Below are 12,562 nucleotides of genomic sequence, written 5' to 3' on the forward strand. Positions count from 1 at the left end.
GGACATACAGTGAGACACTGTTCATATAAAGTGAAAAAACAGAAAGAATTCATAGATTGTCTAGGTCTGCAGACAAAAGAAGCCAAGCTATAAAGGTAAGGAGATAGTGAAAGGCCATTGTAAGGGAAACAAGCCCCCCCCCACTAGCTCTGCTAATTGCAGATTTAGTGGGAAATGCTGCACTCTGCCCCCATGCCCCATATCAGAAAAGTTAGCCCACCATGCTGTGCTAACAGGATGCTTGCCAATTAACCCCTGGGGTTGTGTTTGCAAGATAAATTGCTTGAGAAGAATGCTTGCCAAATAACCCCTGGGGTTGTGTTTGCAAGATAAATTGCTTGAGAAGAATGCTTGCCAAATAACCCCTTGCTAGATAAGCTTGGAATTCGTTTACCTACCCAGACTCTGAGAAAGACTGTGGAGACATCTGGCGTCTAGGTGTCTACACTCTGGGTGACCCCACTCCCCTGCCCTGGTAGAACTGCCTCATAAAAGGCCTGTGAGCCTTAAACTCGGGGTCACCAGCTACTCCTCGCGCTGGTGCCCCATGAGCTCGTGCTAAAATAAAGCTTCATTTGTGACCCGATATCGGAGTGAAGCTCTCTGTTTTGTACGCCGACCCTAACATCTGGAGGTCCCACCGAGATTGGTAAGGATGGTGGTGAGTCGGCAGGGAAGCAGCTGTTCAAGCGGCCCGTGAGGACCCTTGGACGGTGGGGGACAGACGTGTCCTGAACCCACAGGCTGCAGCTCTGGAGGACGCTCTGGAGTGTGGGGACCCTGAGACATGGGCCCCGTCTGATTCCCTTTTGTCTAGGAGATTTTTCAGATGTCCCGGGCCAATAGACAGTCTTTTGGCTTTATTTTCCCTACCATTTTGCCGGTTTGTCTTGTTTTTGTGTTGTGTCTCTATCTTTGTGTCCTTCTGTGTTGGTTTCTACTTGTTTGGAATGGGACAGTTGGCCGCCAAGTCTGCGTCCACCCCTTTGTCCCTAACCCTCTCTCATTGGTCGGCAGTGACGGACCGCGCATTGAACCTGGCGGTTTGGGTGAGGAAGGGAAAGTGGCAGACTTTCTGTTCGTCTGAATGGCCCACCTTCGGAGTCGGGTGGCCGGTAGATGGTACTTTTGATCTTAATATAATCAGAGCAGTCAAACAAAAGGTTTTCATTCCAGGTTCACACAGACACCCGGACCAGCAGGCCTACATTTGGGTATGGGAGGATCTGGTGACTGACCCTCCTAAGTGGGTCAGACCCTTCCTGACTGCTCCTGTAGCACCTTCACTCACTTCTGCTCCGATTCTTGTGACAAAACCTTCCCAATCGACTCCATTACTGACTGCATCCCCTCCTCAATTCCCCTTACCTGAATCCCAGAATGACCTCATTTCATTTGCCTTAGACTGCCCACCACCGCCACGACCGCCTCCCTATCTGCCCGAACCACGACCTTCTGGCAGAGACTGGGCCCAAGTCTGTCTTGGTCTCTCCGTCGGGTCCAGCACAGGGAACCCGCCAGAGGACAGCAAGGCCCACGGATGAGGCACCCCCGGCTATCACACTGTCTTTGCGCCCCATTGGGGGAACGGTTGATGATGGGGCCAGGGTGACATGCCCGCTCTCCAATACTGGCCCTTTTCCTCCTCTGATTTATATAACTGGAAAAATAATAACCCTCCATTTTCTGAGTACCCCTCCAGATTAACAGGTCTCTTAGATTCCATCATGTATTCTCACCAACCTACTTGGGATGATTGCCAGCAGCTCCTGGGGATCCTCTTCACTACGGAAGAGAGAGAGCGCATTTTCCTGGAAGCCAGGAAACTAGTCCCCTGGCCAGATGGGCAACCGACTCAACTCCCCACCCTGATTGATGAGCGCTTCCCACTAAGACGACCAACCTGGGACCCAAATACCCCGGAAGGTAGGGAGCATCTGTCCCTCTATCACCAGACTCTAATGGCGGGTCTCCGTGCAGCAGCCAGAAGGCCCACTAATTTGGCTAAGGTAGGTGAGGTTCTCCAAGGGCCTGATGAAACCCCCTCTACCTTCCTTGAAAGGCTCATGGAAGCATACAGGAGGTATACGCCTTTCGATCCACAGTCTGAAGAACAAAAGGGGGCGGTAGCGATGGCCTTTATAGGATAGTCAGCTGCAGACATAAGACGCAAGTTACAGAGATTAGATGGTTTGCAGGGACTGAGTTTGAGAGATTTAGTCAAGGAAGCAGAAAAGGTTTATTATAAAAGAGAAACTGCAGAGGAAAAAGAAGCCAGGTTAGAAAAAGAGAGAGAAGAAAAAGAAAAACAAAGAGAGAAATGGCAAAATCAAAATTTATCACGGATCCTGGCAGTGGCAGTGAAAGACAACTCAGGGCCTCGAGGAAAAGGAGGTCGCCCACCTTTAAAGCTTAACCAATGTGCATACTGCAAGGAAGAGGGTCATTGGGCCCAAGAGTGCCCCAAAAAACAGAGAGGATGAGGCTGGTCAGTCTTGGCCCTTGAGGACTGAGGAAGTCAGGGTTCGGAACCCCTCCCCGAGCTCCGGGTAACCTTTGAAGTGGAGGGGACCCCAGTCGACTTTGAAGTAGATACGGGAGCAGTCTTTTCAGCAATACAACAACCGCTCGGGCCACTATCTTCCCACAAGTCTCTAGTCCAAGGGGCCAACAGGAGTAGAGAGAGACCCTGGACCACTCAGAGAACAGTCAACTTGGGGAAAGGTACTGTGCAACATTCTTTTCTGGTCCTTCCTGACTGTCCAGCGCCTCTCCTGGGGAGGGATCTTCTGACAAAATTAGGAGCCCAAATAACTTTTACTGCCCAAGGACCTGAATTAAAGTTTGCCCATCCCATGGTCAGGGACTTCCACCTCCTCACTCTAGAACTCCCAGCAACAGAGGAATATCGGCTGTATGGGACCACCATCCCCGCGGCCCAACTGACCATGGTCCCCACAGGATTGGGAAATGAAGAATGGATCCGCAGGTGCCCAGAGGCTTGGGCAGAGACGGGGGGACCTGGACTGGCAGTAGAACAGCCACCTGTTGTGGTTACCTTAAAACCCACAGCAGTTCCGGCTCGGGTAAGACAATACCCCCTCAGCCGAGAGGCCAGAGAGGGCATCAAACCCCACATAGAATGATTCCTAGAACTTGGCATACTAAGACCATGCCAATCGGATTGGAATACTCCGCTCTTGCCAGTAAGGAAGCCGGGAACTAATGATTATAGACCCGTCCAAGACCTACGGGAAGTAAACACTTGAGTAATGGACATACACCCCACAGTGCCCAACCCCTACAACCTTCTAAGTACGCTGCCCCCAGAACGAAATTGGTACACAGTTCTAGACCTGAAGGATGCTTTCTTTTGCCTGCCCCTTCACCCAGACTCTCAGAAACTTTTTGCCTTTGAATGGTCAGACCCCAAGAAGGGAAGAACGGGGCAGTTAACTTGGACCAGGCTCCCACAGGGATTCAAGAACTCTCCAACCATCTTCGATGAGGCCTTGCATCAGGACCTCCGGGAGTTCCGAGAGACAACCCCCGAGGTCACTCTCCTCCAATACATTGATGACCTCCTACTGGCTACTGACAACCGAGATGCCTGTAGGCGGGGGACAGAGAAACTACTGGGTACCTTGGCAAAATTGGGATATAGAGCATCTGCCAAGAAGGCACAAATTTGCCAGAATGGAGTCACCTTTCTCGGCTACTCTCTTGAAGGAGGGAAAAGATGGCTGACAGATGCCTGAAAGAAAACGGTGGCCAACATCCCTGCCCCATCGGATCGCCGTCAACTGCGGGAGTTCCTAGGTGCGGCAGGGTTCTGTCGCCTATGGATCCCAGGATTCGCCGCCATAACTGAGCCATTCTCCCCCTTACTCAAGGAAAAGAACTCCTTTGTCTGGCAAAAGGAACACCAGATAGCGTTCCAGACGCTGAAAAAGGCGCTCCTGTCGGCACCTGCCCTCGCCCTTCCTGATGTGAGTAAGCCCTTCACTCTGTACCTCCATGAGAAAAAGGGGGTGGCGGTTGGTGTACTAGCGCAAGCTCTCAGACCTTGGAAAAGGCCCGTCGCCTACTTATCCAAACGACTCGACCCAGTGGCTAGAGGATGGCCTACCTGCCTGCGGGCAGTAGCAGCAGCGGCTACTCTGGTGAGAGACGTGGACAAATTGACTCTGGGGCAGCACCTGACCATCATTGCTCCCCATGCGCTGGAGAGCATTGTTCGCCAGCCACCTGAAAGATGGCTGAGCAATGCCCAGGCCACCTATTACCAGACAACGCTACTAGACCGAGACCGCATCACATTTGGGCCCCCGTCCCTTTTAAATCCGGCGACTCTCCTTCCAATCTCCTCGGAGGAGGGTGAGAATGAATTAGTCCCATAACTGTGAGGCTATCCTAGCCGAAGAGACTGGGGTCCAAAAGGACCTAACAGACCAGCCTCTAGCCCACTCTGATCTGATATGGTATACGGATGGCAGCAGCTTCCTGAGTGAGGGGCAGAGGAAAGCGGGAACAGCCGTAGTGGACAAAAATCGGGTAATTTGGTCTAGTAGCCTCCCGGAAGGAACTTCAGCCCAGAAAGCAGAATTGATCGCGCTCACGCGAGCTCTCACCATGGCTGCAGGGAAACGGGCCACAATCTATACTGACAGCCGGTATGCGTTCACAACAGCGCATGTGCATGGGGCAATATATCGAAAAAGGGGGCTACTAACATCGGCCAGAAGAGAAATTAAAAATAAAAGAAAAATTGAGGCCCTATTGGAGGCTGTAATGTTGCCCCAAGAGCTGGCCATCGTACACTGCCCTGGGCACCAAAAAGGGGACTCCCCAGTGGCCGTGGGAAACAGGAAGGCTGATCAAGAGGCAAAGGAGGCTGCCCTCCGGGATCCAAGGAGCCTGGCCATTCACGCCTCAACTCTGAAGGATCCAGCTCCTGAAGAGGCTCCACCCCTGGAACTTCTGAAAGACACTCTGGAAAGGATTCATAAATTAACCCATCTGGGCAGCAGAAAATTGATCCAGCTGACTACAGAAGATAAGACTCTCTCCCCATCTGAGAAGAAACAAATGGCAGAGAAGGTGGTAGCTGCTTGCCGGGCCTGCCAGCAGGTAAATGCATATCCTGGGAAACTGGCCCCCGGAAAAAGACTACGAGGAACCCACCCTGGCCAGCATTGGGAAGTAGACTTCACCGAGGTAAAGCCAGCTAAGTATGGCCTAAAGTACCTGCTAGTGTTTGTAGATACCTTTACAGGATGGGTAGAAGCCTACCCCACCAAAAAGGAGACTGCAGCAATAGTCACTAAGAAAATCCTGGAAGAAATCTTCCCAAGATTTGGACTGCCTCAGGTAATTGGGTCAGATAATGGCCCAGCATTCATGGCCCAGGTAAGGCAAGGACTGACAAAAATACTGGGGATGGACTGGAAGCTGCATTGTGCATACAGACCCCAGAGCTCTGGACAGGTAGAAAGAACCAACAGGACCATTAAGGAGACCTTAACCAAATTGACCATGGAGACTGGCTCTAGAGATTGGAAGATGCTCCTACCATATGCCCTCTTTAGAGCTAGAAATACCCCTTCCTTCATGGGTCTTACTCCCTTTGAACTGCTCTTTGGGTGTGTACCCCCAGTTAAGAACCTAACCATCCAGCAAGGAGAAATCATGCCTTCCCCTCTGTCTGACAGGCTGCAAGCTTTAGCATCTGTCCAACATACACTGTGGAAGCAGCTGTCCGCGGTGTACCAACCCGGCGGGGACAGCGCTGCCCATCAGTTCCACGTGGGGGACTTTGTATACATCCACAGACACCAGCATCAGACTTTGGAACCCCGGTGGAAGGGACCATACCAAGTCCTGCTGACCACCCCGACGGCAGTCAAGGTGGACGGGATTGCTGCCTGGATTCATGGCTCTCATCTCAAACCTGCCCCTGTCCCTGACCTGGAGGCTGATCTGGACTGGACTGTGGAGTGGACTGAGCATCCCCTCAAGCTCTGCATTAGGCGCAGAAGCTGGCCAGACAAACCCCCACCGGCCACAACCACAAACTTGGCAAGTGATATCTGGGACGGGAGATGTGGTATGGACAGTGTCTAGCTCAAACCACCCATCGGGAGCTTGGTGGCCAACTCTCCAACCAGACATTTGCCAATTCGCAGCCGGACTAGATACCTGGGACCTACCGGAACAGGAACCTGGTAGCGTCCTTCCCCTAACAGTTAGAGGGGGAATGTTTAATGATTTGCTGACCAGGGGAAGGATTCAGGGATGTGCCACCCCCCTGAGGAGGTGTCTCCTTAACTATTTACCTTTCTATGTATGCCCCCGAGATGGTAGAAAAAGAGGGGGGATTCATAGGTGCAGGGGACCAGAATCCCTATACTGTAAGGCTTGGGGGTGCAAAACCACTGGAACCACATACTGGAAACCTAGCTCTAGTTGGGATTGGATCTGGGTAGGCCGAAATATCACTCATCCTGAACCAGCTAGCAGCCCTTTTGGCCCCCACAATCCCTGCCCCCCTGGGAACCTTGAATCGCAGGGTAGATATGTCACTGGATGCCAGAGCACCCCTTTATGCAATGTGCTAAACATAACTTTCACCGCTGAAGGGGAAAAGTCCACATCCTTAGCCGACTGGTATAGGGGCTGAACCTGGGGTCTGAGATTCTATGCCCATGGAGATGATTTCGGGCTCCTCTTTAAGATAAGGTTAAATAAGGATAGTATGCTAACACGCACAGCCGTCGGCCCAAACACAGTCCTTATGGACCAAAAGGGATTCCCACCTAAGGTCTATCAACAAACGGTCCAACCTCACACCCCTACATCCCAGACCCTCCAACCCGAGGTCCACCCCTCACCACAGGATATCCCAGACCCTCCAGTGAATCTCTCACCCCCGGGGTCAGGAGAGGGACTCGTGGACTTAATAAGAGGAGGATACCAGGCTTTAAATTCGACCTACTCCAATCTCACTAAGTCCTGTTGGCTCTGTCTTCAAGATAGCCCCCCTTACTATGAGGGAATGGCTATAGATGAAAAAATCACTTACAATACCTCGATTAGCTGTAATTGGGGGACAAAACACATGTTAACTTTACCTGAAGTGACTGGCTTGGGAACTTGTCTGGGACACCCCACTGCTTCGGAGAGAAATCTCTGCGCCCAAACAGAAAGCATCACCTCTACAGATCCGTCTCTTTTCCTTGTCCCAGCCCCTGGTCTTTACTGGGCATGCAACACAGGACTCACCCCATGTGTCTCGGTTGCTAATTTCAACCAGTCCCGAGACTTTTGCGTCCTTGTCCGAGTCTATCTAAGGCTAGTCTATTACCCAGCTGAAGAGTTCGAGGAGCATTTTGCGGGCAGGACTCGGTTCCCCAGAGAACCTGTCAGTGTCACTCTAGCCATGTTGCTAGGAGCAGGAGCGCTACCCGGGGTAGGAACCGGAGCAGCAGCATTAATTGTAGGCCCTAGGCAGTTGGGGATCCTAGAAGTGGCAGTCCAACAAGACCTGAGAGCAATCGAGACCTCCGTTACTGCCTTAGAAAGGTCTTTAGCTTTGTTATCTGAAGTGATCCTGCAAAATAGACAAGGACTGGACTTACTGTTCTTAAAGGAAGGTGGTCTGTGCGCTGCCCTGAAGGAAAACTGTTGCTTCTACACGGATCATACAGGTGTGGTAAGGGAATCAATGACTAAACTTAGAGAAAGATTAGATGCCAGAGAAAAGAACTTATGAGGCTTTCAAAGCTGGCTTGAGGGATGGTATAATCAATCCCCATGGCTAACTACATTATTGTCAGCCCTCACAGGACCACTTATTGTATTAATTCTTATCGTCATGATTAGACCATGTATCCTCAATCAAATCTCGGCTTTTGTACGATCCCAGGTAAATGGGGTTAAGATGATGGTCCTGAGACAACGGTACCAGCCGGTATCTGGCAGTGACCTTTAGGATTAAAGGTCGGCACAAGAGAAAGGGAGGAATGAAAGGCCATTGTAAGGGAAACAAGGCCCCCCCACTAGCTCTGCTAATTGCAGATTCAGTGGGAAATACTGCACTCTGCCCCCACGCCCCATATCAGAAAAGTTAGCCCACCATGCTGTGCTAACAGGATGCTTGCCAACTAACCCCTGGGGTTGTGTTTGCAAGATAAATTGCTTGAGAAGAATGCTTGCCAAATAACCCCTTGCTAGATAAGCTTGGAATTCGTTTACCTACCCAGACTCTGAGAAAGACCGTGGAGACATCTGGCGTCTAGGTGTCTACACTCTGGGTGACCCCACTCCCCTGCCCTGGTAGAACTGCCTCATAAAAGGCCTGTGAGCCTTAAACTCGGGGTCACCAGCTACTCCTCACGCTGGTGCCCCACAAGCTTGTGCTAAAATAAAGCTTCATTTGTGACCCGATATCGGAGTGAAGCTCTCTGTTTTGAACGCCGACCCTAACAATAGTTGAATGCTATAAAAAGGCTGGATGGAGGTTACATCTCAGGGAGAAGGGACACCATGATTGGAGAATGTTGGCTGTCTACTATTACTGGCCACTGGTTATATGTACATTCTCTTTCTAAATTGCTGGCTGCACTGGGCCTTCATGCAGGCTCTGTTTCTGTGTATTCATTAGTTTCTTACATTAAATATATTTGTAGTAACTCAGTTTCTAGGCAAAGCACAGACACAAGGCACAACTGATTCTCATCTTTAAAGTTGTGTCCCCAAATCTACAGGTCTTAACAACTTCTGCTTCTGCTGTTTGTTAAGCATGTAGATTGTCAGGCTCCTAACAACCTTAGTTTCATGGCAAGGGGACTAATAAGGTTCTTGTGTTAGAAAATCTTTTTAAAATTTGGTTTTGAGCATTTTGGTATTAGAATAACCAGGGAGGTTTTAGGACAGACTGGCATTTCCACAGTGCTCTAGACACCCGAGTTAACAGGTGAAAGGTGCAACACGGACATGTAGGACTTGTATATCTCTCTTGGGTCTTGTGCTCAGATCACTTGAGAGCTACTAGTTCAGGCTAGTGGACTAGCTGAGGATCTTATCTGAATGCTCTTCTGAATCAGCCAGGCCATGGTGGAGTCCAGGTCCCACACTTCCTATGTGTCCAAGTGACCCCTGTGTTCTTCCTGCAGGGGCCGTGCTGCATAGCAAAGGGCCAGAACCTGGAGAACCAGATGGAATTTGGGTGTGGTACTAACATCACAGCGTTGCAATCTGGGGTTGTGACAAATAAGCAAACAGCCATCCTTGTGCCTCAGTTTCCCCATCTATGTGCTAGAAGTGATAATAATTCCCACCTTCTGCATGGTTGTGTGGCTCAAGGGAGATTGGCCAGATAATGTCATGGCAGAATTTTACACACTGAGCAGTTTTTCAGGGAAGTTCACCCCCCTCTCTGCAGGTCCTACTGTACCTAATCCCTCCTGGAAACCTGTTCTGGAGGCTGTTTAAAGTAGGCTCCTGGCTTCATTACTTACATATGCACATACAAAAAGCATTTGTGCATTGTGTGTATTCATATAGGCAAGTGCGTGTACGTGTAGATACATATAAATGAGTGTGTGTATAGAGATTCATGAGCACATGTGTATACACACACACACACACACACACACACACACACACACACACATTCATGAGTATATGTATACATGTAGATGATATGTATCTATGTATATGTAGGTGCCTGTGAGCTAAAGTACACTGTGTATACACACAAATAATTGTGTTTACATGCACATGAGCACGTGTTACGTGTACATGCTGATGGATGTGTGTATTCATGCATATGTGTGAGCATGTTTGCATGTATGTGCATGCATAGGCATATACATGAGAATGTGGGTATGAGTGCCTGTGTGTGTATGTGCCTTAAACATGTTCAGAATACTGTACTCATAGCTGGGCATCACAGAGACTCCCATTACATGTGGCCAGCTCAAGGAAAGACTAGTTAAATGAATGAATATATTATAGGTGGGAGGCAAACAAGCAAACTTAGACATACACAGATATATATGCACATACATATGCAGATATACACATATATTATATACATGTGCCTGTTGGTTATTACTGTTTTAATCTGTGGGTGAATAGACACATATGTGGTTGTATTATGATATTTGTAGTTCTTAAATGCACACACACACACACACACACACACACACACACACATGCTGAGCACCATTTTCTGCAGGTGAGGCAATGAAGGCCGAGGTGCTTTGGCAGGTCTGCAAATGTCTCCATTTTCATTTGATGGCCGCTTTGAGTGTTCTGTGTGAAAACCCCTCTGCTCTTCACAACACTGTCATTTTTATGTCACAAACGCAAGTCAGCTTTCACACTGCACTTTGTAGAAAGGGGAAGAAAACAATCTAATCTCCCCCCGACCTCCAACCCCTCCACCCCGCCCTATGCATCACAGCTGAGTCACCTCTCACTGGCTGCTCTGCTCTTACTGCAATTAGAGTTAAATGGCCCTTGGGACCAGAGCAGTCTCATCTTTATTGACAAGACGTGCCCATCACAGCTCCCAGTGTTAACAGCTCCATTAGTGGCATACACATCTTTTCTGAAGGAACAGGAGAGAAGCATTGGAGAATGGTTATAAGATGTTTCCCTTGGGGGTTGAAATGGAGACCAGGGTGGGAGAGAAGAACCAGGTTGGGCTGTGGCAGTAGGTATACCATGTACTGTAGGTCTGGGTGCCATGATGGACAGGCTGCATGACCTTGAATAGCTCGTGGACATCTGCTTGGTTAGCTTCCATTAAGGAAGAGAGAGCAAATGCCTGTTAACCATGTAAGAGACTGGTGGAGTGGGCTGGAGAGATGTTCAGTCTGGTTCAGAGCACACTGTTCCTGCAGAGGACCTGAGTTATGTTCTCAGCACCAACAATGGGTGGCTCAGAGCTGCCTGTAATTCTAGCTTCAGGGGATCAGACATGTTCTGCCTTCTACAGGAACATGCACTAATGTGTACATAACCACACAGACATACACACAGAACTCACACACACACACACACACACACACACACACACACATACTAAAAGTAAATTAAAATCTTTTTAAAAGGCCTGCAGGAGTTACGGAATCACATGTGAGAATATTCTTATATTCTTAGTAGCAGTGAGAGGGACAGCAAGGTGAAAATCAGTAATGAGTGCTCTATTTTAGTCACCAAGCACGGTACACGTGGTGTCTGAAGCTCTTCTCATTGCATAGTGTGCTAAAATGCTCTGGCTTCCTGCCTCTTTACGCCTTTAGTTCCTTCCCCGTTTCCATCACATTCACACAGCAAGTCTTTCCTGAATGTCTACCATGTGTGAGGCATTGAATCTTCTAGTGGAAAACATGACAGATGTGGTCCTGGCCCTGAAAGAGGTCATAAGCTAAAAGAAGAAGGGACAGAAAAAAAAATCACATTCATGGTTGTGATAGTCATCGTGCTATGTTCTCAGAAGGGGAGATGCTGGCAACCATGAGAATCTGTGCTAGATCACATGGAGGGTTAAAGAAAGGCAGAAAAGATGGCTGGCCGACGAATGAAGGGTTGGAAGGGTGGGACCGTGCGCAAAGGTCTGGATGAACGCAGCAAGGCAAGTGAGAGGATAGGCTGGGGAGAGACCACGTGGGCAAAGGAAACTGCTGAATGCTGGTGAATTAATGAAGGGAGGCTGACTAAACACCCACTAGGAACAACACAGAACCAACCAACCCCCCCCGCCAAAAAAAAAAAACCAAACCAAAACAAACCAAACACAGCGAACGCAGCTCCAGTAACCTAGCTTCTGCTTAGCTGGGAACCTGAGAAACAGATTTTTTCTTTTTCTAAAAGGTGCCAGTTAGTGTGAGTCTTTGAATCAGTTCACTAACTTAGAACTTGGTGTCCGAGGTTAGAGAACCAGGTCTATGTCTTGTTCTTCCAACTCCAGAATGGGAGGTGGGACAGGAGGCAAAGGCAACTTCCGGTTGCTATTCTGGGTGTAGGGGAACGGATCTTCCAGCCAACATCGGAAGCCAGCGTGGCATTTCCTCATGTCCTCCGTTCTTTAGAAAAGCCTATGGCTACCTTATGATATCAGTTTGATAAACAGCACTCGCTCTCCTTAGCCAGACCCCACTGACAGAGGCTTTGTGCTCCAAGGAGCTGATTGCCATGAGAAGCGATCTCATTTACATTGCTAACCTAAGAAGAGGGCTGATGCAGTCTCAGAATGAAAATTATTGGGAACTTTTTTTTTTTTTAATTTCAAATTTTATTTTTTATACGGATATTTGTGTTTCATTTTACATATCAGCCATGGGTTCCCCTGTCCTCCCCCCTCCCGCAGTACCCCTCCCCCAGCCCCTGTCTTCCCCTAGCCCTTCTCCCCCATTCCCATCTCCTCCAGGGCAAAGTCTCCCCTGGAGATTCAGCTCAACCTGGTGGATTCAGTCCAGGCAGGTCCAGTCCCCTCCTTCCAGGCTGAGCAAAGTGTCCCTGCATAGGCCCCAGGTTCCAAACAGCCAGCTCA

The 12,562-nt window shown here is 49.3% G+C and overlaps 1 protein-coding gene across 1 annotated transcript; it reads left to right on the plus strand.

The window, feature by feature from the left end:
• Positions 1 to 950: 950 nt before the first annotated feature.
• Positions 951 to 6,012, plus strand: LOC118590419 (the record flags this gene model as incomplete). Its single annotated transcript, XM_036198415.1, is given in 3 exon segments — positions 951 to 1,475; positions 1,608 to 4,382; positions 4,384 to 6,012. Coding segments are annotated over 3 exon segments (4,929 nt in total), but the record flags the coding sequence as incomplete, so codon positions are not given.
• Positions 6,013 to 12,562: the final 6,550 nt, after the last annotated feature.

Source organism: Onychomys torridus, chromosome 8 (assembly GCF_903995425.1).
Source record: "Onychomys torridus chromosome 8, mOncTor1.1, whole genome shotgun sequence".
NCBI lineage: Eukaryota > Metazoa > Chordata > Mammalia > Rodentia > Cricetidae > Onychomys > Onychomys torridus.